Source organism: Pagrus pagrus (genome assembly GCF_965226575.1).
Source record: "Pagrus pagrus genome assembly, chromosome: 6".
Classification (NCBI taxonomy): Eukaryota; Metazoa; Chordata; class Actinopteri; order Spariformes; family Sparidae; genus Pagrus; species Pagrus pagrus.
Window position 1 is genome coordinate 17,341,529 of NC_140190.1, and position 27,480 is coordinate 17,369,008.

The window sequence follows — 27,480 nt, forward strand, 5'->3', positions numbered from 1 at the left end:
TATGACAGCCAAAAAGTGTCAGTCAATCTTAAAAATTGTGTTTCATACAAGCAATTTAAAAAATCAGTTATGCAACTGTTGTCTCGACTAAACAATATGAGCATCCTGTTACATGCAGCGACATGGAAGTTCACTTAATTGATAAAGTAATCCCTCTTTGCTCCAGTTTAAAAACATGGTAACTTCACTCCTCATAAAACTGCTGATGAGTGTCTGTGAATTAAAGCCGCACACACGTCACATCCCCAGTTGACCAACTGTGTCTAAACCCGCTTGTTACAGGATACAACGGTTTGATCGTTTTCTCACATTCAACAGATCTGCATGTGACCAGTTAATCACATTTCAGGTGCGGTGGTGTTACACATGGTGGACTGTCGGGGACTAAACACCCCTTCAAAACTAACCTAAATCTGCAATCAGTGGAGGCCTTATAAACCCCTGTGATAAACCTTTAAGTGGCCCAGAGTGACATATGAGCTTCAACAGTGCGAGGATAAAAATAAACCAGTCCTCGGACCAACATGATGAACTCCAGACAGCTGAGTCACCTTTAAAAACGGTTTCCGTCGAGAAAGTAGGTTTTTTGTTCTATGTAGGATGAGTTAAGAGACAAAAACTCTCATTTATTTTTGTCACAAATCTTTACACAAAGCTTAGACTTGGACTTTATCATCTAGACTTTATCATCCCAAGTGGAAATCCTTTTTTACAGCACCGTACCCATCAGACAAACAGTACAACAAGGACGGCAAAATAAATTACAACATGCATTCAAATATGGGCCAGGAGTTTTTCAGTGAACTCTGTGACATAATAATATAAAAAACATAGCATAAAGACCTCTATAAACTCACTATGAAGAACAAAAACATACTTTTAAAGATGCACTGTGTAGTTTTGGGGAAGAAATTTCAATCAGAAGAGAAAAATCTTCACTGACCGTTTTTATTTGTTATGCCTAAACAAACTAAATAACAAAACTCTCTTTGTTTTCATGACTGAATAAACTGAATAAAACAAACTGACCTTAAAGGACAACACAATTTCATACTGTTTTACTGTTTGTAGGTGGCGGACCCTGCCACCTTTATAGCATCAAACAGTGTTCTGGGAACCTTATTTTCCTCTGAGAACAGCTTGTTTATTCAGTTATGGAAAAAATAAAAATTCCTGAGTTTGTATTACAAACTACATAGTGCCTCTTTAAGTCAATAGTTTAGTATCACTACCATGGATAGCATGATTTTTTTTGCTTGGTCATTGTAAACTGATTCCTGAACACAGCAGTGAATTTTGTAACCGTGAAATGATTGTTAGAGGCTATCAGAGGCTGACGACAACACCACTAAAGGCACTATAAATGCACTTTGGTGTGCGTTTTATGATGGAAACATCGTCTGAGCACCACAGACACACTTTCAGGTCCATTTTTAGTCGACGCACAGCACACGGCAGCTGTCTCCCGCACAGCCACAACCTGACATGGCTGCTGACGCCCCTCACATCCATTCAAATCCCGGGGCAGGTGTGTTAGCTGGCGCACTAATTCTCGCTTGGAGCGCCACTGTGGCCTGAAGGGAACCCCCTCCACCTCCCTGTCTCCCTCTCCTGTGAGATGTAAACAACATTTAATTATTTATTTTCTGTCAAGTTCACGGGGGAAGGCGGCCATGGAGACACGCCGAGCAGATTCACGTGCGTCCGTATCGAACTGTCAAGCCCGCCCGCGACGCACATCCCCTCCCCGCAAACAACACGCTCATGTCTCGCTGTGTGTGCGTGTGTGCGAGAGAGAGAGAGAGAGAGAGAGAGAGACACACTTACGGGAGAGTCGAAGGAAAAGGCGCACTCGCTCTTGAAAACCCTGTCTCCAGTCCTGGGCACCCTGATGGTGGGCATGTACGGGACCAGCAGCTCTCCGAGGTCTGTAGCCATCTTCGCATTCCTGCTTCTCGCACCACAGTGCTGCGGAGCCAGCGGAGCAGCGCTGTCAGAGGAGAGGATGCTATTTTTAAAGCTCCCCGTCTCTACATTCCTGCAGCCAGCGGGATGTGACGCTGAAAAACATAAAAATAAAATGACAGACGGGTGGAGGCAAGGCAAGGCTGGCTGCTGCTGCTGCTGCTGCTGCACGGGCTGCAAAGCTGTAAGGCCACGAGTGTTGCTCTCTTTTTGTTGTTTCTTCTTGTAAATAAAAACACACACAGGGTTTGACCTGCGCAGATGTTACACGGCTGCTGTTGACTGTGGTGACGCTGTGAGCACACGTACAGAGATATTTTACCAGAAGGGCCCCTCCCACCTCTGAGGGTGATTCATAAAGCCACCCACACTTACTACAACATGCTCCCCCCACCTACCTCCCTCCAGGAACCAGGAAAAGCAGGATTGTGACTGCTAGTTTTATTATCCTGCAAGCCAGATAAACGACTCGCATCACTGTGGGTTCGTTTACAGGAGCTTGTGTTGTTCAAATACTAAGTAACCCACATAAAAATCTCTCAGTTGCATGTTTGCATCTATAAGAACATAGAGTAACATAGAAGCACAGCAAGAAAGGCTAATTCCGTGCACCTTACAATAAAGGAGCAATATGTTGTCTCTACACCCATGAGAAGGCCCTTTGTTCATCAGACAACAATCATCCTGTCTGCACAGCTCTGCCACCAGCTGGACACACATGGTAATTGCAAAAAATATAAAATGCATGCAGTTGATTTGCCAGAATTGTAGCCACAAAAAAAAAAAGTATAATAATTATAATTCTCCCATGAAGTGTGTCCTTTAAAGGGGCACTACAGAGTTTTGGAGAAGCAATTTTGTAATAAAGAAATATTTATTTTTTCCATAACTGAAGTCAAACAGTATGAAACTGTGTTGTTCTTTAAGGTCAGTTTGTTTATTCTGTCATGAAAACAAAGAGTTTGTTTAATATTATCTACTCACTCCCATGTTGATGGAAAGTCAGGTGAATTTCGTAGTCCAAATAACATTTGTGGAGCTTCGCAGAAAAAGAGCATTGCAGCATTCTCTTGTTTTAAAACGTAAAAAAAAGAAACAACTAGAAGAAACAACTAAACAAAAAAACACCATCAACATGTGGGTGAGTAGATATTGACTAAATTTGCATTTTTGGGGCGAACTTATCCTTTTACTTTCACATGATTTTGTCTTACATAGGACTAAGAATTGCTATTTATGTCATGTATCTGGTGAACACAGCTGAGGCTACATGGCTTTTTTGAATTTGTAACAGCTCTGAATAAATGCAGTCTGTTCATTTGTAGTATCCAGTCCTGCTTTGGTTGTTAAATTTAGATGAAAAAACAAAAACAGAGCAAATAAAAACATACTGCACCCGCAGTGGAACCCACCTATTATCTGCACCTTGTTAACTTTAACAGGGTGGAGACCCCTTCACATACTAGATGAGAGGCAGGTAACCTTTCTGTCACAGGGCTGACACATCTAGATACACTAGCAATTAGGCAATCTCTAGTTCACCCATTGTGTATATAGTTGGACTGTGAGAGGACACACAAGCACTCAGAGGAAACCCATGCAGACTCCTAGCTAGCTTGTGGATTTAAACCTTGAACCATTTATATAGTTAGCATGCTCTACAGAGACCCACTGCTGCTCTGCAATGTAACTTTATCTACAAAGATTTTAAATAAATGTACCCACTCATAGTAAAAACATTTTTGCGGAATAAAGCCAATAAAGACACTGGAGGACAAAAACAGAGTACATATAGATATTTTATTTACGCAGCAAGGGAAAAAATGTACAAACAGTGAGATTGATCGGCATGATGTACTGACAGCAGACATTAATTGTCAGGTGTTGCCTTAGGGCTGTTGTCAATGAGCTCCTTGTTGAGGGTGTTCACCTGGAACCATGGGCCGTCTCCCTTCTCCCTCATCTGTCGACGCACCTCCAGCTCCGTCAGTCTGTCGATGGCAAACGGTCAGAGAATTAATAAATCACACAGTAAATGGAAAACAAGAGAAGTGCTACAACACCTTTCCCTCACTTTTCACAAGGCCAGGAGAAAGAAAAAACATGGTGTGTCTTTCCTCAGAAAAATCCACCATCCTTTATAGCTTGTTCAATGGTTCTCATCAACATCATTGTGTGATTTCTTAGCCCCAAACAGAAACCTGGCTGGAAACCTTATATGTGTGACTGTGTTGTGTTCTGTATGTCACTGATGCACGTAGTTATGTCAGTCTTGCTTTGTGTTGAAGTGTCTATAGACAGGATTTGAGGCATTATGTTAAATACACCGTCATGGTCCCACTTGAACCCAACATAAAGAAACACGAATGAGTTACATTTTCCAGTACGATAAAACTTGAGTTGGTCCCAACACGTTTATGGTTCTACATGGTCAAACATCCAAACCAACCCTGTGCCAATCTCATTAAAGTTCCCTTTGACCAAAGACAGCTTACATCTAGAGTTATATAGGAGAGGTGCTTGATAGGATTCCTTTTTATCACATATCTATGTTCAGTCCTAATAACAATAAATATGCATGTTTTGTGTGGTTCTTAATTAATACTGCAATAATAAAATCAGTGTTATGACTGAACAAATGGCTTTGGCAGACAGCCACAGATAAAACTTCCTCCTCAACACCTTCAGTTAAGTGCAAAGTAGATTCCCTGACAAACAACAATCCTTTCGACAACATGAAATCTGTTGTGTTGAGTCAGATATTAGCTGACTGAATGAAATTCAATCAAACATGCACAGGAATCTAGCTTAGGAGCAGTATGTTTATCCAATTGGAATCTGTTCATTTACACCTTCAAAAGAATCAATTTAATGTTTTCAAAAGAAATGACACTGAATTATTAAACTGATCTTTTACAATGCATTCAGGCTCAAAGCAAATACGCCACTGACTGTGATACATGAAGTACCAAACTACTAACTGTAGTGCAAATTGTGTTGCAAGATATGCAACACCAGCACTTGGTTGGCTGTTAAAAAACATCATGTTTTCACTGCTAACTTTAATACAAGGATATAAGATCTTTTTTCTAGATGCTCAAAGTGAAATACAGAAGAATGTAGAAGTTTAAGATAGTTAGAAATGTTTTCTCTACCACTGTATCACAACTGCTTTCTGGCCATCACACATGGCAGGATTAATGTGACAGAAGCCAACATAACACACCAGCTCTAACACTCACCTCCAGTCTGCCTTTTCTTTTTCTCTTTGGATTGCAGCCATCATCTTCTCATAGTCCTTCACTGGGGAATCGCATATGTTCCGCGAGATCCACCTGGTGATGGGGTGCTGCAATGACACACAAGACAGAACTATCTTAATAATAAACCAGATAAGCAATTTTTTTTCAGTTGAATTAAGGGATCAATTAGTAGAACCACTATTGTGACTACATTAGATATGATCATTTTACATTTCTCTAAATACTTAACATAACTGTACCCAGGCAAACACAGCTGTTTTGAAGATTGGCAAGGACAGTTATGGCATGTCCATACTTTGATGCCCAATTCCATATTTTAATGCATGCAGCCCATCCTTCTCTGAATCAATGTTCAGATGAGTGACACAAAAAACACGCCTGAAAGAACTGATGAAATAAGATGCTAGCTACATACCTTGTAGTACTCCCAGTACTCTGGTTCGTAGCCCTCTGGGGTTTCAGCCAGCTCTGCCTCACCTTCACAACACAATCACACTCAAGTTCAACTCAAAGTAATATCTACTCACTCACATTTACTCATTAAATTACACATTAAACTGATCAGATAAAAGCACTAAAACACAGAAAAGAACTTTGAGACATTTGCCAACTTACCAATGAAGAGATTTACACTTCCGACAGTGATAGCCACAGGAATGCCAGTCAGCAGGATGTAATATTGCTAAGAAGAAAATGAGAAGATAAAATGAAATACTGAATATCTAATATTGTTCCGCTTGAGGAGTTATTACAACTGGAGGCCTAACCAAGCCAAAAGGAATAATTGTTACTTCTATGCAAGCTGACATTTATTGCATGACTTTTTTTATTAGGATGTATCTCTATATCAGAGAACCTACAAGACATTTTGCCCTTTGGTCCACTGTGGGTTTGACAGGTGTTACTGGCTCAATATAATGTTAGTATATCAACTAAATATTAATATGACATGAGCATCCACTTTTGTAGCTAGATTAGGCTAACATAACATTGCAGGCTTTAAGTATCCTTGTTCTTACTTCAAATGAGCAGGTAGAGCAGGGCTCGACTTTGGTGTCTTGGTTATCAGCACACAACTGTTTACGAGGACTGTCCTGCTGCTGGCACTGACCATATTATCTACTCAATGACGCTCCCAAATTTTGGCTCAGCTAACCCCTTAATTTCTCATGATAACAGGCAATGAGATGGTATTACAGTACTCACCAATAAGCGCAGAAATCTCCTGTCATAGAAGTCAGTGGGTTTGATGACAAACATTTTCTTGCCATGACCCCAACGAATGGCCACTGCAAAACAAAGCATTGGATACTGTCATGACCATGTACGTCCCAATTTAAGTTGGTGCTTTACTGACATGGTATCAAGATCATGATATAGGACTGGACAGACTTGGTTTATGGTTGCTGTGTTGTGATGTAAATTCAATATTTCTTGATTTTAAAAGTTAAAGTCACTGTTCTGAACCTATTTGACTTTAGTATGAGTAAACTGAACAAACAGTGCCACGTATAGCCACGTTACTGATGATCATTACTTAAGTGTGTCTTACATAGATCAGGGGTGGGCAATATATATATATATATAAAACACTATTATGATTATTGTCACAGCCATACCTTGGCATCAATATGTTGTGACATTTAATAAGGCTTACAAAAAGTGTCATAATGTCTAATGTGCATCTCACCTAGTCAACTGTTTGTTTGCTTTTATATCTCTTTTGTAAATATACTCTTAAATCTTACAGATACTCATATCCGTGTACTGTACGTGTGTACGTACATTTTGACAGTGATAAGCGCCATAGGAAAAATGTAATTATGTGGAGAAGTATTGTCATTCAAACGCTATAGCTAATGAAACAACAATTGCAACAACTACCAAACACCTTTTATTCTATTAAACAATTAGGGCCGTTTATACATGTCATTAGCTGACAACGAAGAGTGATCAGCTTCCTGTAACTATTAAAGTAACTAACTTCTTTACTTTTTGTTGACAGCAGGACAACGCTACCTGTCCGCTAGCTAATGTTAGCATAAGCTAACAATCCCCGGCGCAAGGTCATAAGAAGAGACGGCCAACTTTAGGGTCAAACGTCTCACTTCTCAAACGACCAGGGTGTCTCTTACCTTTATCTGTCCGTGGGATTGTTCGGGTGAGTAAATTAACCGCATTATTTCCAGATTTCAGAGGACTCAGTCTGGCTGCAAAAGCAGCAGCAGACCTGAGAACACTCATCCCCACCATCGCTACTGTGGGACGACGGTTCAACAACACGAGCTGTGATTGGTTGATGAAAGAGAGAAGCGGAAACCGCCATATTTGATAAGGGTAAATCTGTTGATTTTTACTCTAGTTAAGTGGTATTTTTGTGTACGTGCAGTACATAAACTTACAACTTAAATATGTGTTAAAAACTCTTAAAAGTCAAAAAAGAAAAATATATATTTGGTTTCGACAAATGCATGATGGGTAATGTGGGAGGGACTAAGGCAAAGATGGCGGCGTCCTCATCAGCAGGACGCGTCTTGACTCTTTGCAAGCAGTTTCAAAATGTCTTGAGGATATCTTCAGCGATAAATACTCCGCACTGTGCTGCTAATTTGACCAAATACCAGCCTCATATTTACAGGTAAGCAGTTTTGCGGTGTGTAAAACTAAAACATAACTTAAGGCCGATGTTAACATCAACGTGTTGGTACCTAGCGCTGGCCCCGCTCCTCATTGACCAGCAGCATCAACGATTACATTTATAATGACACATTAATGACAGTGTTAGGTTTAAATTATTATGTTTTCAGTTACAGGTTGGTCTTTATCATGTTTCCAGTAAATTACGTTGTAGAAGGTTTTATTTATGTATTGTATTTAAAGACAGGAAGTCATCACAGGGTACAACTAGAAAACCAATCTGACAGTGTACTTAAAATACAGTATGTACATATGTAGTTTTGGGTTAGCACAGCGCATTGCATGGTTGATGTCTGTAGTTATTTTGCTTCTACAAATAGCAACACAACAGGCCTCTTGTCGACTGTTTTTTTTTTTTCTGCAAATAAATAAACAAATAAACCAACAAGCACTAAAATTAGTTTCTGGGTGAGAATGGAAAGGTAGCCAAGGACATTTTAAAGGAAGCGTCATGCACTTATTTTAGGATTTGCCCAAAACGAGGTGAAATTGCATGCAAAGTCATTTAAGGTGGATTATCCCTTTTAAGTCTCGGTATGCAAATTTATTTTGCACCCACCAGGCAAAAGTATCCACTTGCTGCCCTGTCCTGGTCAACTCCCACCCACTCTTTGGGTCAGTGTCGAGCCCTGCACACAACCATCAGCAGAAGAGGGCTGGAAGAGTTCTTTGACCTCCCTGAGAACTGGGGAGAAACCTCTGTGAAGTCAGGTAAAACACTGAAGTATCATGTGTATTATGTTTACTGTGGCACCATTGTAGTGCAAATGTATCCACACCAGCTTTTCACACTTATTTGGTTTGTAATAATTTTGTAGGTGCACCATGGACTGCCAAACAACTGAGAACAAAGAGCAATGAAGATTTACACAAACTCTGGTAAGCACTGTTGAAATTTCACTGTTGCCTCACAGAGTGTAAACATTTATCAGCTGTTTGTAATGCTCTAATTCCATCTCAGGTATGTGCTCCTGAAAGAAAAGAACATGTTGCTCACACTCGAGCAGGAAGCAAAAAGGCAAAGGGTTCAGATGCCGAGTCCAGAAAGAATAAGGAAGGTTTGTATGATGCTTTAGATGACATCTTCTTCCATTACTGTAAAAATTGTGAATTACATTTGACAGATCAACTTGGCTCAGCCATTGACAGAGCTGAATTCGATGCAGGGTCGACTTGCAGTATTGTTGCTGTCATTTCTGTTAAAGTAGAAGCCCATGCGAAGGTCAACTTCGCTGTCTTTTTCCTCACAGGTTGAGCGGTCGATAATCAGATTAGAGACGGTGGTGAATGAGAGGGAGACTGCTCTGCGTCTCCTGCAAACAGGACAGGAGAAAGGCAGACCAGGAGACTGGAGGAAGAACATATTTGGATACGCCTACTGGTGAGGGCAGAGACTCTGCATACATTATTTCACAAATACACACACAGAAATGTAGTACTCTTAATTATCACTGTAAAGGTTTTGACCCTTTGGTAGAGTTGTGCAGCTGTTTTTCTACGTGTGGGACATGATACACATTCCTGTCAATGTTTTCACACTATACCTATACTATATCAGGTCGTTATGAAGGTTTCAGTGAATCTGACAGAGTTCAGATCACCACAAACACCCTTTGTCCCAATGTTGTTTTGACAGATTTAATTCAAATTGATGTTAAAAAATTAAACCAAAAATATACTTTTAGCATTTTTTTTTACAGTCACAAAGATCGGTTACTATTCACACCTGGTCTGGATTTTAACAGAATTTCTTAAAGCTGGAGTGCAGGGACTCATGAATGTATAAATGAATGTGCATTACATTCAAGCCCTTGCCAAACAGATAAATCTCTCTGTATTATGCAGTATACTGGAGTAAATGTAAATGTGGTGACTTTCCTACACTGGTAGTGAAGCATTTTACATCAACCAGCAATGAATTTGCCTCAGCAACCAAATGGACTACAGCAACTATGGGTATGGTGGAGCCTATGGCCAAATAACCTAAGAAGCATCCAAGAAAAGTTTCTCATGCTCGAGATTAAAAAAATGCCGTTCAGAGAGAGAATTACAGTCAGAAATCAGAAAGTGATCAGCTGTAAGGTTTTGTTACATCACATTTTCCAAGTGTTTGTGTGTTGCTCAATCGATTATCAAAATAGTTGATTAATTTAATCGTTGACATTTCATAGATGAATGTGATCTGTGATCTGGATGTTGCACCTCTTAAAGGGCTTTGGAAGGAAAATGTGGGAAATGATATCACTCACATACATTCGTTCTCTTTCCGCTCAGGTATCGATTCAAGGAGTATGCCATTCCATGGTACATGAATAAGAGATACAAGCGAAAGAAGTTCTACACACCCAAGTTTGTCGAACCATACATCAGGTAAGATATGTCAGACATGCAATATTGTGCTGTTTTAGTTGATGTATAAGATGGATGTGTGTTCTTATGAAACTGTTGATTTCTTCTTTTGTCTTGAAGGCTACGCATAGAGAAGCATCTTCGACAGAAGGCCAGGGAAGCCAGCTTAAAGAAGAAAACTCTGGCCAAACTTCAGGAAAAGTTTCCTCAAATGAAAGTTTCAGCACCGTGAAATGTCATGCTAAAATTTTACAGTTAAATTTTGGAGAGGCCCATGGGTTTGGAGATATGTCAACATCTCATCTGCAGAGTTAAGTAGTCTGAATCAGCTCATGTCAAATAACTGAAGTCTGAAACTCTTGTTCCATGTAGGTTATAAGCAGCTGTCATTTGATCCTATAAATTATGATACATCACCTTGAAATGTTTTGGTCACTGTTTTCATACTTAATATTAAAACATGCCATGTATTGAGTTGTCAAGTTTACTTAATGTGTTTATGCACTGTACAGTTACTTGATACTGTTACTTAAATATAAACCTGCTCCGTTCTTGGTCAAGACACCATGTTGGGCTTACAAGCCGTTTATTCCAAAAACCCTCAGAAATAAAATAACCTTGTGTATGTGAAAGTAGGTTTTATCTCAAACTCATTTAAAGAAATAATTTAAGAAAAGAGGACTTTATTTTTAAAAGACCAAATGTAGCCAATGACAAAGTGAAAATTAAATACAGGTTTATTTGAGTTGACACTCACAGCAATAAGCACAGGCAAGATCTGACCGGCCTTTGATGAGCTTACTTACTACACAAAACAGAAAGGCTTATGAACAAAAGACATCGACCCCAAACTGTGAGGTCATTCCTCCAAATACAAATCACCTAAATTTGAACTTGTCAGTTTTCTGCAGAAACCTTGGACTTGGTTTTTATCCAGTGTGATAATAAACTAACCTTGGACCATGTCAGAATAAAAGGCATGGACAACAGGTAGCAAGATCAGGCTTTTGTCAGATTTCTTTTGTGGATGTAACGTTTCAACAAATCCCAACAATCCTAAAGATAAGGCAACAGTTATGCTATAAACAAAGGAACTTAAACCTCAGTTCATCATAGCGACAGTTTACTTTGTAGATGCTTTTCTGATTTTCACAATAAATCCTAGACTGGCAGTATATGGACAAACAATTATTATTTTTAAAACAAATACAAAAGAAGTGATCATCCGCAGGTGTTCCTGAGTCCAGGGTCAGAGGTGAACGACTCACGATGTTGAGCTTGTGGCGAAGACAGTGACGAGGGTGATTTTGGCCAGATGTAAAATTCAAGGGCACTTCCTGTCCACACACTGCTTTCCTCCCTCTTCATACTCCTGCTTGGAGATCCACATCTGCTGGAAGGTTCCCTGCAGACAAAACATTTAGTTTGGTTACATTCGCACAAGAACATGATAGGCAGGAACACACACATAAATAAAGACAAAGCTATCGAGCAAAATGTTCAACAGTTCTCACTCATTTTGCCGCCACTTTTATCAAATTACAGCTAATAATGGGTTTTAAAGTTTAAAAATAAATAACGTGCACACTCCAAAAATGTTGCCCTTCTAAAAACGAAAGAATTCATCCATGTAATATGACCACAGAGATAAAATACAAAATTCTCCTTTAAATCTATGGGTATGAATGCCACAGGACTTATTTCATATATATTCTTATTTCAAACTTTTAACCGCTTTGTGTCCTTACAAGTGAAGCGAGGATGGAGCCTCCTATCCAAGCACTGAACCGACGCTCCACTGTAGTGTTGTTGGCTATCAGCTTCAGCCTCATGCTCTGCAAAGCACAGACACACATGTCAAACTCTGGTGGGAAACAGGAGTTTCATGTAAAAATAATGTTAATCTGAATATTTGAGGAAGTAGTGGCATTAACTTACCGGAGGGGTTTTCTGGGAGAGTTCTCTGTTCAGTCGGTCTGTGAAGCCCTGAATGAGTGTGTTTCCTCCAGTCACCACCACACTGCCGTACAGACCCTGAGACACGAGTCAAAAGGGTCAGCAAATCAGAGTTTCTGGTTTTGACAACACTGAAGATTTAGCAGCAAAAACTTAAGTGCCACAAGCAGGCACCCTTAGCAATGCACTGCTTCTTATCAGATGCTGAACAAATTCTGTGATTACCTCACATTACCCACAAATTGTAATGTACATATTTTTTTGGTCATACCCTATTTGCCTCAACTTGCTTCATCTACATCTAGTTCAGATAATATTTATATGTATGCGTTTACATTCAGCTACTATTGGCTGAATATCAAGACAGAACGAATACATGAAAATGCAAAGTAGTGCTGATTAGTGTTTAAGTGTTTTAAGCAGCATTTCAATTGAAGTTGCATGTTGGCCTAAAATTCCCCTTTCAGGATTCATCCACATTCCTTGCAAAATGTATTTTCAACGAAAAGATTTTGAGCAAGACATCTTTACTTTATTCAGTAATTTGAATAATATTCAAATTGTTTAAAACATCTGGATAATCACCGGCCGGATGTCGATGTCACACATTCCCACGCTGGTCGTCACCACATGGCCGACTCCCAACATGGTGTTTCCAGACAGGCCCTGAAGTGATCACAACAGACAAAAAATAATAAACTTGTAAGACATATTAAGGAACACATTGGGAAAGTTTTCATTACAGTGCTTTCTTTATTTAGGGCAATACTCAGTGATGGAGTATGTTTTGCTATTTTTGCTTCCCCGTTACCTCCGTAATTAAACTAACAAAGCATTTTGAGTGTGAGTGCACACACCTTGGCGTTCGAGGGGTCAAATAGCCCCTCTGGGATCTTCAGCCTCTCAGCCCCAAAGTCACAGTTGAAGCCGTTGGGCAGCTCGTAGTGCACAGTGGGCATCTGTGCAGCGACCCTGATGAAAGTGAAGGGGGTTATCTGTTAGTTTGTTATTTAGGGAGGACATTTTTACTTTTCAGTTGATGTTTAGGTAAATAAGTAAAACAATGTACATCAAGCTGGTAATTATTGCAAAATATCCATTTATGCATTATACTACTGTATTCCTGGTGCATACAGAGGCAAGATAGTGGGCATCTGTTGAACTGGAGTGAGGCATGTCTCTACATAATGGACAGATTCATAGTACACTGCTAATAATGCTCTTACTGTTCATCATATGGCGAGTCTGACACCTGCAGCACAGACGCCTGGAAGTCCTGGATCACACACTGCAAACAGAAAAAGAACAGGTTAGTCCACATTCACTAAAACATATAGTATATATCAACCAAATCATACCAGGAGTTAAGAGTTTGCTGCTTACATTACACATGTAGTTGTGCCATGAGCGGGTGACTTGAGGTAGTTTTTCCTTTTTCTTCCAGCTGGCTGGGGATCCCTCTCGCACTGAATCCTGTAAAGACAAACACAGTAGTCAACGCTGTCTGGTATGGAAATAGATGACAAGCTAAGTTAAGCTGAATCCTCCTGGTCATATTTTTACATATTCAGGACCTGTCTGCTTCAGGCTGGTCATTATCAAGCGGTCTATTCTGTTTTACATATGCGAACCGAAGAGCTAACACAGCTAACATTGTTATCACCCTGTTTAAAAAAATGGATGTTAATATGCATTCATTTATTTATCCATCCATCCACCCATCCATCCATCAACAGCCATTAATCAAATTGACAGGAAGAAGACAGACCAGTACAAACAGTGTTAACAGAGCAAAGCATCTCAAAACACAACTTCTGTGCAAACTGCATTAGTAAAAAAAAAGTGTATTTGTAAGACAAGATCTTCACCTTCCTCACCTTTGACGCAATCATGTACGGGGGAATTATTTCACAACTCAGTTCCTGAAAAAGCTCCCTACACTGCATGCTCATGAAGTCTCCAGCCAGGGGAGATTTGACGATTCCTGTAAGAGAGATCACATAACAAATGAGTCAAAGGAGTGCAGTAAATCTCAACCATGCTTGCTCAACTTGATACATCACTATGACTCTACTGTCCCCTTAATGACTACAAGTTCTTCAGATCAGCAATCCGCTAATTCACTCACCACCAAATAGCTTTGTATGTGTGAGCATTACAATACTGTTCTACAACATTAGCTTCATTCTGAGAAGTGATTTAAATCAGGCACCATTTGCAGAGAGGGACTAACAAACCTGATGGCTAGATGAAAATCACTCTTGTCCAACAATAGTTCATTATAGTAGCAGAAGCTTGTAATAACTGAACATTTGTAGGAACAGCTGGCTTAATTGATGAGGTGGAGATGCAAGTTCCTACCAGCAGATGGCACCACAAAATCAAAGAGGATAAACACATTCATCAATGGAGGATTTAGGACTATAAAATTTCCATGGATCCTCTGAGGTGTTGAATTTCCTCACTAGGCAGAGTCAACTCTGCAGATAGATAGTCACCTTCTGATGATTTCGGACAAATGCTCACCTTGCTGCAGGACATAGCCATCATGCACTGGAATGGCTGTGGTGTGTGTGGCGCCGCTGTCCAGGACCAAGCCTGTGGACCGCCCATTGGCAAAGCTGAGATACTCAGAGTAAAGGAAATGTGATGCAGTTCAACATATGACAGATACAGTGTTAGTCCAACAGACTTATCATAAGAGAAGTAACAACATTAAAGGGACAGTTAACTGACTGACATTAGCTTCGTCTCGTCCTTTTCTGGATAGAGCTGCACCGATTTTTCAATAAATCAATGAGTCACTTGAAAGAAAATTATTCGTCAACTATTTTGATAATCCATTAACCATTTCAGACATTCTTCAAGAAAAAAACATTTGCTAGCTTCACCTTCTTAAATGTAAGAATTTAATGATTGCAAATGAAAAGTCTTTGGAATTTGAACTGTTGGTTGGAAAAAAGCAGCAATTTCAAGATGTCACTTTGGGCTCAGGGAAATGTGATGAGCCTTTTTCACAGTTGTTGTTTTTTTTTTTTACATTTTCTAGCCTAAACGATTAATTGTGGAATCAATCAGCCGATTAAGATTAAGATAAAGATAATGATAATGAAAATAATTGTTTGTCGCAGCACTTTTTCTGGATGAAGTCAAACAGTGAAGGATACGCAGATAGCACAGCAGATTTGCAGAGGAAGAAGGCGGGAATGTTGTAATGTTCAAACATCAGCTCCGTTAGTTTCTCCCGTTTCGCTCGCGTGTTCCACTGCAGACACAAAACAGAAAACAGGATGTTTACTACTGATTTTAGTCAGCAGAACACAAACTACTAAGTTCATTCAAGAGGTGATGAGGACTGGCACAGGAAACAAACTCTCCTTGCCTCACAATCATCTGATTGCAGCTAAAACAGAACAGCATCTCCAACGTGTCTCTGTCTACAGCTGCTTACTATGAGATACAACTAACAAGTTTATATTTTAAGAAATAAAAAATACTTTTAAAATGTTTTTTAGAGGGCTGGAAAGTGCCAGCATTTTGCTGCTGGATGATAAATTCAGAATACATGAAGACATTCACAGATCAAGTATCCCAGCCTGTGTTGTTCAGATTCCAACTTGTAAAAATGCGAACTCACCGATGCCTCTGACATGAGCACTGGATGCAGGCTGGGCTCAGACTTGAAATGCATCTTGTAGGTGTGATCCAAAATGGCCTGGAAACTGTCCCAGTCCTCAACTGTAAACATGGAATAAAAGAAAACAAGGACATTAACAAGGACAGAGCTTGTTAAAAGTCAAATCACTTTCAAATTACTGATCATTTAATATTTTTGGCTATTGTACAGGTGAGAACAAAGAAGAAACAAAGTAGTTTAAATTCCTTGTTTAGTTTTAGGAAATGGTGTACAATTATTGATGGGAACTTAAATATGTGTTTTATACAGAGAACAATCCAAATATAACACATCTACAGTTGCGGTCAAACATTTACATACACTTGTAAAGCACATGTATATCATGGCAGTCTTCAGTTCCAGTGATTTCTTCAGCTCTCATTTTTCTGTGATGTAATGAGTGGAAAACTACTTTGTCAGAAGAAGAAAAAAGTTTTGTTTTCTGAAAAGTTTGGGTTGTGTCAATCAAATTCTGAGTGATTATGATTAATAATAGCTGGTGACTTTTCTGGACCCATTTTAATAGGGCTTGTTTGATATACCCATTAGACTCAGCCACAAACACTACAGAGCTCAGCATTGATCTGAAAGAGCACACTATTGATTTGTCAGGAAAGTCCCATGGAGCCATTTCAAAGCAGTTACAGGTCCCAAGATCCACTGTACAAACAACTGTTTGTAAGTATAAAGTGCATGGCACAGTTGTGTCACTGCCACAATCAGGAAGAAAACACAAACTATCACCTGCTGCTGAGAGAAAATTGGTCAGGATGGTCAAGAGTCAACCAAAAAGCAATGATTTGGAAGCTGCCTGAAGACAGGTGTCAGTGTCCATGGTCAAGTGTGTTTTGCATTGCCATGAGCTGAGAGGCTGCCGTGCAAGAAAGAAGCCCTTGCTCCAGATGTGGCACCTTAAAGCTCGACTGAAGTTTGAAAAACTTTAGAAAAAACTTTCTGGAGGAAAGTTCTGCGGTCGGATGAAACAAAAATGGAGTTGATTGGTCACAATGAGCAGTATGTTTGGAGTCGAGAAGGTGAGGCCTTTCACCCCAACAACACCAGACCTACTGTCAAGCATGGTGGTGGTAGTATTATGCTGTGGGGTTGAAATCACTGGAACTGAAGACTGCCATGATATATGTGTTCTTTACAAGTGAATGTCAACTTTTGACCACGACTGTAAGTCCTGTACACAAAGACGAAGATATCTTGAGCACATAGCACCAGTGTTCTCAGTGTATGTCTGTACTTTATTCTTGGCTACAGGCCTACATAAAAATCAACGTCACAAGAAACTTGTATCTTTCATCATCATCATCATCACTGCTGGGTCAGGTGGTGGAGAAAATAGAGCGATGATGAGCTTTTTTGGATAATAATTTGAGCGCCATGCGCCAATGTTCCAGGTCAGCCCTCTGAGGGAGCCTGTGGTCCCACGGTGCTGTTCTGCTGCAATTAAGATTGGTGTCACACTTGTCCCTAAATAGCCTCACAGCCAAACTCCACTGGACCACATTCTGATGAGCATCATCAGCTAGGTCAGTGCACCAGAGCACTCCTTTCATATCTGCTGTTGCTGATTCTCCAGACAGAAATCAGACCCACCTGTAGATGTGTATGTACATTTTCAGCTTGGCTTTAAATGTCTTGGACTGATGACTAACCTAATTGGTCAATATAACATCAATCAAAGGAAATTAATTGTCATCAATTATTAAGTTATTAATTAAGTTATTATTAAGTTATTTGAAAACCTCACTGGGCTCTGGGAAATTATGATTATGATTATAATATATTTTCTTTTGACATTTTATAAACTTAACAAAAAATTGATCAATCAAAAGAACAAGAAAAAGATTAGTTACATTTACAGATAATGGGATTAAAAATATCAGGAAACCTGAGACTGAAACTGAGCTTCAGGACAAAGCTTTGGAAAATAATCCAAAATCAAACAATGATTTATTTTGAGTTCAACTCTACATCAGCACCAAGGACAGCTCTGGAAATGCAACCCACATCTGGCTTTGGATGTTCAACACCACCACAATTTGACAAGAACCAATCAGGATGGGAAAATACGTCAGGCAGGCGTGGCGCTAAACCAAAGACGGGCCTTCCATCAAAGGCTGCTAGACGGTCTTCAAAAATAATCTCATTAATATTCATGATGAACAGCAGTCATCTATACGTCAGTCAGCGTTGTGACGAGTTCATCTACAAAGTCGGTCGTCAGACCAAAACAGCCTAATTATGGATATGGATCAAGCAGACAGGAATATAAATATTCATTAGTGAATTTACGTCACAAACAACGACAGAAAAAACGCAGAAAAAACATATACAAACACACAACACATATGTATTCGTGTGGATTGTAAGTGATATACATGTCCACAAGCAAGAGGTGGCTGTTAAAAATCAGAATTCTTTGGGTTTTATTTCCATGAAAAAGAAAAAATAAATAAGTCATACGTCATGAGTTAACACTCACTCATGCCATTCTTGAGCGGAGACATGACCTCCATGTTCTCCCTGGGTACCCTCAGCTGGTTGGTATCAATATAGTAGGTGGTTCCACTCTGCTTGCCCTTGTCACCATCTGTCTCCATGGGCGTGCTGCCATCCTCTCGGTCAAGGGTCACGCCGATCACCGTAGGGAAGTCCGCCTGAGACAAAACAAAAAACAGGTCAAGAAGATATTCTCACAACCTCTGGTGATAATAATAATTGTAATAATAATAATAATATCTGATAGGAATGAAAAAAATCAATCAAACTGTTATCTGAAGATCAACCGCACCCCAAACAATGAATTACAAAACTTCCATTTTTGTGAAACTGTGAAGGTGAGGTAATGCTCGTCTGTCTTAAAAAGACAAAGATTACAATTGTTTTGAAATGCTCAAAAGTACCTGATCTCATTGTGTAATGATTTGGCTCGTACTGACTAATTCATCTTGCATAAACAATGTCAGCACAGAAAGACTGAAGTTATCCCTTTGGCGTTTTGTTCCCATCAGTATTTTGACTTGCAATAGTAGGAAAAGAAATAGGTGTTACAAATAACATCAATGTACTATTAAAGTGTTCCAGTAAGTCATGACAGTGTGACAGTGAGCGTGCTTGCACAATAGCTGGACTCTGAAACTGACGTCGCTAAATGGGATTCAGCCATCATTATTATTTACAGCTGTGCTTCTCCTACTGTGACTAGTGCTGTTGTTTCTAAATCATTCTAACAATATTTGAAACCATGTTCAATACCACAGAGAAAACACAACATTGAGAGCATTTTAGGCTCATAACAAGGCTTTTGTGTTAAGAACAAAAGCATCTACATTAATTCACTTCTGGAGGAGGTGAAGCTATGTAGGTAGTGTAACATGCATGTGTCAACTCGCTGTCGGAGAGCAGAGCAAAAATATGCAGCTGGTACTGGTGTATCCATACTGCAAAAAAAAAGAACTGGAGCAGTTTTAAAAATTCAGAAGCGATCAAATCAGAGAGGAACATATGATATAAATGGTCTGCATGGTAAATGGTCTGCATTTATATAGCGCTTTTCCAGTCCTCTCGGACAGCTCAAAGCGCTTTACAACACATGCCACATTCACCCATTCACACACACATTCATACACTGATGCCGGAGGCTGCCATGCAAGGCGCCAGCTGCTCATCAGGAGCAATTTGGGGTTCAGTATCTTGCTCAAGGATACTTCGACATGTAACTGGGGGGAGCCGGGATTTGAACCAGTGACCTTCCGATTACTAGACGACCCGCTCTACCTCCTGAGCTACAGCCGCCCCTATATATATATAACAATCAGATCTGAATTAGCAACTATTCTGGTAATTGATTTTTTCATGAAGTTTAACTAATGCACACTGGGTGACATTTTATTTTCAAAAGATTTTACATTACATGGAGAACCGATTTTCACTACAGGTGGTGAACAGGGCAAACAACACTGGCATTTCTAAGAAACCACTGTTACACTGATTAAAGGCACTATGTGGAAATTTCAGAAAATCAATGTTATAAACAACACCTTCGTATGTTAAATGAACTGTCATAAGCATCCTGTTGCTCAAGCTTGCATTCTGCCATAGGCCAAAACAATAACATGACATACAAAAGAGTGAACGTGATTGACTTGGCATCATGTTGATAGATTATGACTAACCCTACTAATCCATTTCTAAGCTAACGTTAACTAGTATTGCACACTGTTAGCACTGCAGGGAAGCTGAAGCACTCAGGAGTGTTCTTTAACGTCACCTTGGAAATCAGTCCAGCTGTTATAAGCAACCGAGAAAGTCAGGGCAAGAAAGGTCTCATTTTTCAAGTTACAATTCTTGTAAACATTTGCAATAAAAAGCGATCAATACGTGTAAATTGCTTCACAGTACCTTTCATGAGAGTATGGCTAATCAGTAGCCATCTCTGATGCTTCTCTTAACAAACTAATATTTACAAAACCAAGATCCCAACCTGAAGCACAGATAAATCAAACCAAGTGAGTACTCCAGAACGATCTGAAGTCAATTAATGCTTCAGTCTCCAGGGTGACAGCCCTCATTTCATGACATTGACGTACCCTCAGAGGGAAGATGAAGATGACAGAGGAAGAAAAGACAGATAGTTAATCAGGTCATGAGTGATCCACTTACCTTGGGACAGTCTTCTCCTGCGTAGCCAGCCCTCACAGAGTATGAGCCAATGTCGAACACCAGAGCTCCCACCTCATCTGCAGAAATGAGAAAAAGGGCTGTGAATTTAAAATGTAAATTCAAGAACACCTTACACAACACCTACAGCTAGGGATTCAATGATACACTATATGAACAAACTACTGATATCAGCCACTTTCAGTTATATTCATGTTTGCTTTTACATGCTTTTATGTGAAAATATGATCCACCTCAGAGGAATGTCAGTGCGGTTTAAATCCTCCACAAAGAGTCGGACTCAGGTCTCTCAAATGACAAAAGGCATTTTATTTTGTGCAATATATCTTTTCACTGAATTGAGTACATAAAGAGTAGTTCCTTAAAACCATACCCACACCATACACCGCCACACAAAATGAAAACTGAACACATCAGCTGTTTATACACTTTAAAAATCCCCTCTCTGCCACTTTATCTGCTAATGTCAGCTTGAGATATCTGTTCTGGTATTTTTTCAGTATCGTTTTTTCAAATCTTTCCTGAGAGTACACTGCTTACTATAAATGACAAGCTAAGTATAGAATAAGTTATATGTTTTACACAATTTGAAAAAAAGGATAACTTGTAGAGCTGAATAAACCCCCGGCTGTGGCTCAGGGGTAGAGCCAGCGTCATGTTATCGGAAGGTTGGTTGGATTGCTGGTTTGATTCCCCTGGTCTGCATGTCGAAGTGTCCTTGGGCAAGATATTGAACCCCAAACTGCTCCTGATGTGCTGGTCGGCACCTTGCATGGCAGCCACCGCCATCAGTGCATGAATGTATGTATGAATGACTGTAAGTTGCTTTGGACAAAAGCGTCTGCTAAATGCCCTAAATGTAAATGTAATGTTTTTAGTAAAAGAAGATTAGATGAGAGAGTAGACACCGAAAGTTGTGACTTAAATGATTCCTTTATAAAGTAGAAAGTACAAGTACTGTTACTAGTTACTTTGTAGATTCAGATTATTCAGTGTTTATAGGCTATTAATTATGATATGTTACAATCAGATATTGTTGTGGACGAGACATTGTGTGAGCAGATGTTGCACCAGAGCCAAAGTAGGACATTTTGAAATTAGTTTATTTTATCTGCAGCCTGACAGAAGAAATAACTGATATTGATAATCAGAAAATGCTGAATATGCAACATTTTTACCCCTAATAGAAATAACAATATGCTGCTCAGTACTGATGCAGATCACAGAGCAACCTACACATTTATTTATTTCAGACTGCTCAGCTGATGCTTAAACTGTCATGCTCTTTGTGCAATATGCATCTTAAAAAAAAATTCATATCAAAATTAACTTTTCATCAAGTCACTACACATGCTGTTCCTACTGAATTTTTGTCAGAACTGTTTTACTAACAAAAATTCATATGTTACAATGTCATGATCAAACATAACATATAAAGTATATTGTTGTTGTGTTTTTGTTTGTTATTATATACCAATACTGAAGCAACTAAATGGCTACAATTGTATTTTAATTAAATACCCTTTCTCACACCAGGATTTTGTATTATATTTTGATATATTTAAAAAACATGCATCTGAAATCTGTTATTGTAAGATACTCTTTGATGTATTTGTGGCCATCTCTTATTGTCAATTAATACATTGTTAATCAGTTAAATTCTTAACGGCGATTAATCCAGATCCACTTATTAAAGAAGTTATGTCGGTTATAGTTGTAAAGTTCTCTCTTGGACATAATGTCAACAGAGGGGCAAAAACTTAGCAGCCTAACCTCATTTTATATTTAAGGTACCCTTTGAGCTCAGTCACTGTTCTGAGAAAGCTATATATAACGTTAAAGTTACACAAACAGACGGGATGTGTTCATGAGCTCGGCAAGCCCCCTTTCATTCATTTCCTTGCTCGCTAGCTACGCGGTACCGGGCTTGATTTACATGATTGTTGTGTACAGAAAGCAAACTTAAGCCGCTAAACGCCGCACTTAAAGTGTTAACAAGTTTATATATTCTTAAATTCGTGCCGATTAAAAATGCAAGCAAGAATGCAGCATTCATCTGCCAAGGAGCTAGTTAAACGTTAGCACAGCTAGCATAGCTAGCTAACTCTAAAGCTGGCTAAAGCTACAGCACGGGAAAACGTGGACAGCAGTTTTGATATTATAGTCATAAAATCCCACTCACCGCCTCCATACACTCCGCCACTCATCGTCTAAGTTATCTCAACAGCAACTTTCCTGATATAAGTTATTACAGCAGAATCACAACCGCTAAACGGTTAATCACAACAAAGGAAATGTGTTAGCATGGATCCATCTAACAAAGCAGGCGCCAGTCTGCGTAGCGACATTGACCAATCAGAATGCAGCACAGCACTGGTACTTCCGCTTCTTCTTCTTCTTGTGTGTGACGGAAATATCAAGGGACCGCAAACACTTCTTCCATGCTCTGGAGTGGACGTGGCCCACTGAACCTGACATCAACGTGAGTGAAAACTGATTATAAGTAGCATAAACTTACTTCTAATCGTTAAAAATTGACATTGCGACACTGTACGTGCAAGCTTTATAACACCAGAGTCATGTTTTTGAGTGTTTAGTGCAGGACCTTGAGTCACGGTCGTTTAGACACAACAAAACGCTGATCTCGGCGTCCATGTCACGTCAGCTGTAAAAGTAGCGACAGTGACATGCGGACATGAAGAATTTATCATTTCAAAATGCAAACTTGTAACTATCCCTTTGTTCATTCGGCGACATTCTCGTTGTCTATTTCCGTGTCATAAATTAGTTCAATTTTCCACAGCCTCGTGGGTGTCCAAAGTTGGATTATTGGCGCAAGCGCAGAGGGTGGACACGCTTGACTAACTTTTTGGTTATGGTTATACAACCCATGTAACATCTGTTGCAACCAGTGAGTTATTAACAGTTTCATATGTTATTATTTAACTTGTTGGTTCGATTTAATTTGACTTTCTTTCTGCGGTTTTCTTTTTATACTGAATACCAGAATATAAGCACATGGTCTATTAAATATCATAAAATAAGCAATAGGGAGCCCAATGTGATTATCTTTTGCTAAATAGAATGATAAGCAATTAATAGATTAGCAAAGTTGTTGCTGATAAATCTTGTGTCAATCAATTAATTGAGTATTCAACTTCATTTAATCTCAGAGTGAAATGTGTTGCACTGTATTTACGTTATGCATTCGTAGAGAATAGATTTTTTATGACAAACGGCTCCTATTTTTATACCAGCTTCCCCTGGTCAACACCTGTTGACACTGTTTGCTCACATTCCCTGTAGCTCAAGTTCACTGTATCCTGCACTGGAATACAACACAGCTGATTCTAAGTGCTGTATTGTAGGCAACTGGACTTGGTTCAGTTTCTTGAAGACATATCACCTCTCTTCCAAGAGAGGCCAAGGAGATTGTGATAAGCATTTTTTTTTTTTTTACCATTCTCTGCAATTATATCAAATAAACAGTTCCCTAGATAAAAATCTGCAGCCCGAGACAGAACAAGCTCAATTTATCCTTGTGGTGAGATTGTTCTGCCAACAAATGTTCCTCAAACATATTTTAACTAGTAAATTAATTTTTGACTTGGTTTGTTTCTAGCATCCATGCAGCGCTGCCTGACTCTGACCCTTGCCCAGCACAGCCGGCTCCTATTGAGAAATAAACTACCATCTGTCCGCTGCCAGCAGTCAGCCGCCATGTCAGGTCTCCTCATCAACCAGCCCAAATACTCCTGGCTGAAAGAGCTGGGCCTGTCAGAGGACAACCCTGGTGTTTACAATGGGAGCTGGGGAGGCAGTGGGGAAGTCATCACATCTTACTGCCCCGCCAACAATGAGCCAATTGCCAGAGTGACCCAGGCAACTCTGGCAGAGTATGAGGAAACTGTCCAGAAGACGAGGGAAGCTTGGAAGATGTGGGCAGATATTCCAGCTCCCAAAAGAGGGGAGATAGTGAGGCAGATTGGAGATGCGCTTAGGAAGAAGATCAAAGTCCTTGGGAGTCTGGTGTCTCTAGAAATGGGCAAGATCTATGTTGAGGGAGTTGGAGAAGTTCAGGAGTACGTTGATGTCTGTGATTATGCTGTCGGTCTGTCCAGAATGATTGGAGGTCCCATCCTGCCTTCAGAAAGACCAGGCCACGCTCTGATTGAGCAGTGGAACCCAGTTGGTCTTGTCGGCATCATCACTGCCTTTAACTTCCCTGTGGCTGTCTACGGCTGGAACAACGCCATCGCTCTGACCTGCGGCAACGTCTGCCTCTGGAAAGGAGCTCCAACCACACCTCTCACAAGTGTTGCAGTTACCAGGATTGTGGCTGAGGTGCTGGAGCAGAACAACTTGCCCGGTGCTATCTGCTCCATGACCTGCGGAGGGGCTGATATTGGCACAGCCATGTCGAAGGATGAGCGTGTGGATCTGGTGTCCTTCACTGGCAGCACCCACGTCGGCAAGATGGTGGCCATGATGGTGCAGGAAAGGTTCGGCCGTAAGCTGCTGGAGCTGGGTGGAAACAATGCAATCATTGTGTTTGAGGATGCCGACCTCAATCTGGTGGTGCCCTCTGCTGTCTTTGCATCTGTGGGAACCGCTGGCCAACGCTGCACCACAACCAGACGGTTGATGTTGCACGAGAGCCTTCACGACGCAGTTGTTGAGAGGATAGCCAAGGCCTACAAACAAGTCCGCATCGGGGACCCCTGGGATCCCAGCACCTTGTATGGGCCTCTGCACACCAAACAAGCTGTGGATCAGTATCTGGCAGCTATTGAGCAGGCCAAGCAGCAGGGTGGCACTGTGATCTGCGGAGGAAAGGTAATGGACCGTCCCGGAAACTACGTGGAGCCCACCATCATCACGGGGCTGGCTCACGACGCTCCCATTGTCCATACCGAAACCTTCGTCCCTATACTGTACGTCCTCAAGTTCAAGACAGAAGAGGAGGCATTCGCTTGGAACAACGAGGTCCAGCAGGGCCTCTCCAGCAGCATATTCACCAAAGATATGGGTCGGGTTTTCCGCTGGCTTGGGCCCAAAGGATCCGACTGCGGCATCGTGAATGTCAACATTCCTACAAGCGGAGCTGAAATCGGAGGAGCCTTTGGTGGAGAGAAACACACCGGAGGTGGAAGAGAGTCCGGCAGTGACTCGTGGAAGCAGTACATGAGGCGTTCAACCTGCACGATAAACTACAGCAAGGATCTCCCTCTGGCACAAGGAATCAAGTTCGAGTGAAGCTTTCAGGTGGATTGTTCACGTTCGATGAGCCCAAAAGGACAACACTAAATCATTTAGTGGCAGAGTTTTGCCAAGCAAATGCTTTACATTTATCTTTGAATTCAGAAAGGTCAGTTTGAATTTTGAAATCTGGTGTAATTTTGGATCCGTTTCGGTGTCCTGTATCAGATCTATGTCTATGGTAGTTGCATTAGATACTAATCCTGGTTTTGAACTAACGGTTTGAAAATGGTTTTGTGTGAGGGGTCAAGGTCAAGTGCTGTTCTTTTAAATGGGTGGTGTGCACTTTTCTATAAGCACTTAGAAAGTTGGTCGAATGCTAGATAACTGTACTAGATACTTTATACTGTATGAGAAAATAAATCTTAAATTTATTTTGGAAGAAAAACTGGAGTGGACATTATTACAGCGCAGATTAAATCATTGTAATACAATCAGCATTTCACCAAAGACAATCTTGTCACCTTTTTTTTTCAAGGTTCATAGAGGCTTTGAAATAGCTATTAAAAGTCAGGCTGTTGGCATTTATTTTTCATCATTAATATACTGCGCTTTGCATCCAGCACACGTAGACACACTGTGATTTCCTGGCAATAAAACAACAAATAATAAAAGACTCCATGTGGACTTGGCTGGACTTTTCTTTGTAAAATATTAAAGAGAATGTTAGGAGCAGCACTAATCCTTAAAGAACAGTAAGACATGAACTTCAGCACATGTAGGCGTGCCAGCTGTTTCATTGCAGCTTGGTTGTTTTTATGATCCTTAGTTTTCACATTTGTCACTTAAGTATCTAAAGCCACTGATTTAGGCAACCAACAAATTAAAATAAACGGGGAAGACACTGATAAAAGGGGGAGAAATGTGTTCCTTTATTTGGATTCTGCGTCAGCGGATTTGTAAAGTGAAACATTAACTTACACATTTCTGCGGCAGTTGCGCTCTCTGTTTTGAAAATGACACTAGAAATCCTCTATCAATGCTTGTATCTTAGAAGCAAAGACTTACAGGTGCACTATTAAGTTTTGGGGAAGATATTTTAAAGTAGAGGAGAGAAAAATCTTCATTGATTGTCATTGACTGAATAAACAATCTGTCGTCAAAGAACGACACCGTTTCATTCATTTACTTTGTTCTTATCTGCAGGACCCTTCTAAGTCACCACCTTTCTGGCTTTCAACAGCATTCTGGGGACTGCTTGTTTATTCAGTTATGGAAAAATATCAAATAAATATATTTCCGAGTTTTTATTATTACCTTATTAAAATCATTAATGTTACCTTTCTGAGTTTACATTTATTTCCCAAAACTAAGCAGTACACCTTTAACTGTGACTCTGACCTAATTGTAAGATTACAACCAGTTAAGTTTTGTAGATAAGCAAAAAGAGTCCATTTTTAGTATAGTGTAGTGTACTGTTTCTGGTGCAAAGATTGAGTTATACGTTATCGTAGGAACCATATTTATCTTCCAAAACAAGTGTAACGTAGTTTTAGATAATGGTTAATATTTGATTAACATGTGGGAAAACATGCTTGTAGACTTTTTCACAGCAGACATGTTCGTTATAGTGGGAAATGCACATTTTTTAGTTTTATAACTAATCTGTTCTATTGAAGTGTC

At 40.0% G+C, this 27,480-nt stretch overlaps 5 protein-coding genes across 8 annotated transcripts in view; 2 read left to right on the forward strand and 3 right to left on the reverse strand.

Moving 5' to 3' along the window:
• Positions 1–2,157, reverse strand: part of usp13 (ubiquitin specific peptidase 13) — a 33,858-nt gene extending 31,701 nt beyond the window's left edge. The window contains exon 1 of one of the 3 annotated variants that reach the window (XM_084356143.1): positions 1,828–2,157. In XM_084356143.1, coding sequence (XP_084212269.1) covers positions 1,828–1,938 — 111 coding nt within the window. In that variant the 5' untranslated portion in view covers positions 1,939–2,157. The remainder of the gene's footprint in view (positions 1–1,827) is intronic. The other 2 variants (XM_084356142.1, XM_084356141.1) reach the window with 2 other exon arrangements.
• Positions 2,158–3,746: 1,589 nt separating this feature from the next.
• Positions 3,747–7,520, reverse strand: ndufb5 (NADH:ubiquinone oxidoreductase subunit B5). The gene is made up of 6 exons (XM_084354687.1): positions 7,364–7,520; positions 6,435–6,517; positions 5,844–5,910; positions 5,644–5,705; positions 5,208–5,314; positions 3,747–3,956 (listed from the first exon to the last, which is right to left on the reverse strand). Exons 1-6 carry the CDS (start codon positions 7,479–7,481, stop codon positions 3,836–3,838), a joined length of 558 nt encoding a protein of 185 aa, XP_084210813.1. The 5' UTR covers positions 7,482–7,520; the 3' UTR covers positions 3,747–3,835.
• Positions 7,521–7,699: 179 nt separating this feature from the next.
• Positions 7,700–10,744, forward strand: mrpl47 (mitochondrial ribosomal protein L47; the record flags this gene model as incomplete). The annotated part of the gene is made up of 7 exons (XM_084354408.1): positions 7,700–7,866; positions 8,488–8,636; positions 8,744–8,804; positions 8,887–8,983; positions 9,176–9,306; positions 10,200–10,295; positions 10,395–10,744. The coding sequence occupies 7 exons, from the start codon at positions 7,700–7,702 to the stop codon at positions 10,504–10,506; spliced, it is 813 nt and encodes a 270-aa protein (XP_084210534.1). The 3' UTR covers positions 10,507–10,744.
• Positions 10,745–10,993: 249 nt separating this feature from the next.
• On the reverse strand, positions 10,994–22,931 carry actl6a (actin-like 6A). 2 transcript variants are annotated; one of them, XM_084354800.1, is made up of 14 exons: positions 22,781–22,931; positions 20,581–20,657; positions 18,401–18,575; positions 15,868–15,968; positions 15,398–15,495; positions 14,757–14,851; positions 14,108–14,214; positions 13,614–13,703; positions 13,457–13,518; positions 13,088–13,202; positions 12,816–12,896; positions 12,213–12,308; positions 12,023–12,109; positions 10,994–11,679 (listed from the first exon to the last, which is right to left on the reverse strand). In XM_084354800.1, the coding sequence occupies exons 1-14, from the start codon at positions 22,803–22,805 to the stop codon at positions 11,599–11,601; spliced, it is 1,290 nt and encodes a 429-aa protein (XP_084210926.1). In that variant the 5' UTR covers positions 22,806–22,931; the 3' UTR covers positions 10,994–11,598. The 2 variants fall into 2 exon arrangements, with proteins under 2 accessions (XP_084210926.1, XP_084210925.1); XM_084354799.1 differs by having other exon boundaries at positions 14,099–14,214.
• A 51-nt stretch (positions 22,932–22,982) lies between these two features.
• Positions 22,983–26,484, forward strand: aldh7a1 (aldehyde dehydrogenase 7 family, member A1). The gene is made up of 2 exons (XM_084354798.1): positions 22,983–23,080; positions 24,221–26,484. The coding sequence occupies exon 2, from the start codon at positions 24,226–24,228 to the stop codon at positions 25,852–25,854; it is 1,629 nt and encodes a 542-aa protein (XP_084210924.1). The 5' UTR covers positions 22,983–23,080; positions 24,221–24,225; the 3' UTR covers positions 25,855–26,484.
• Positions 26,485–27,480: the final 996 nt, after the last annotated feature.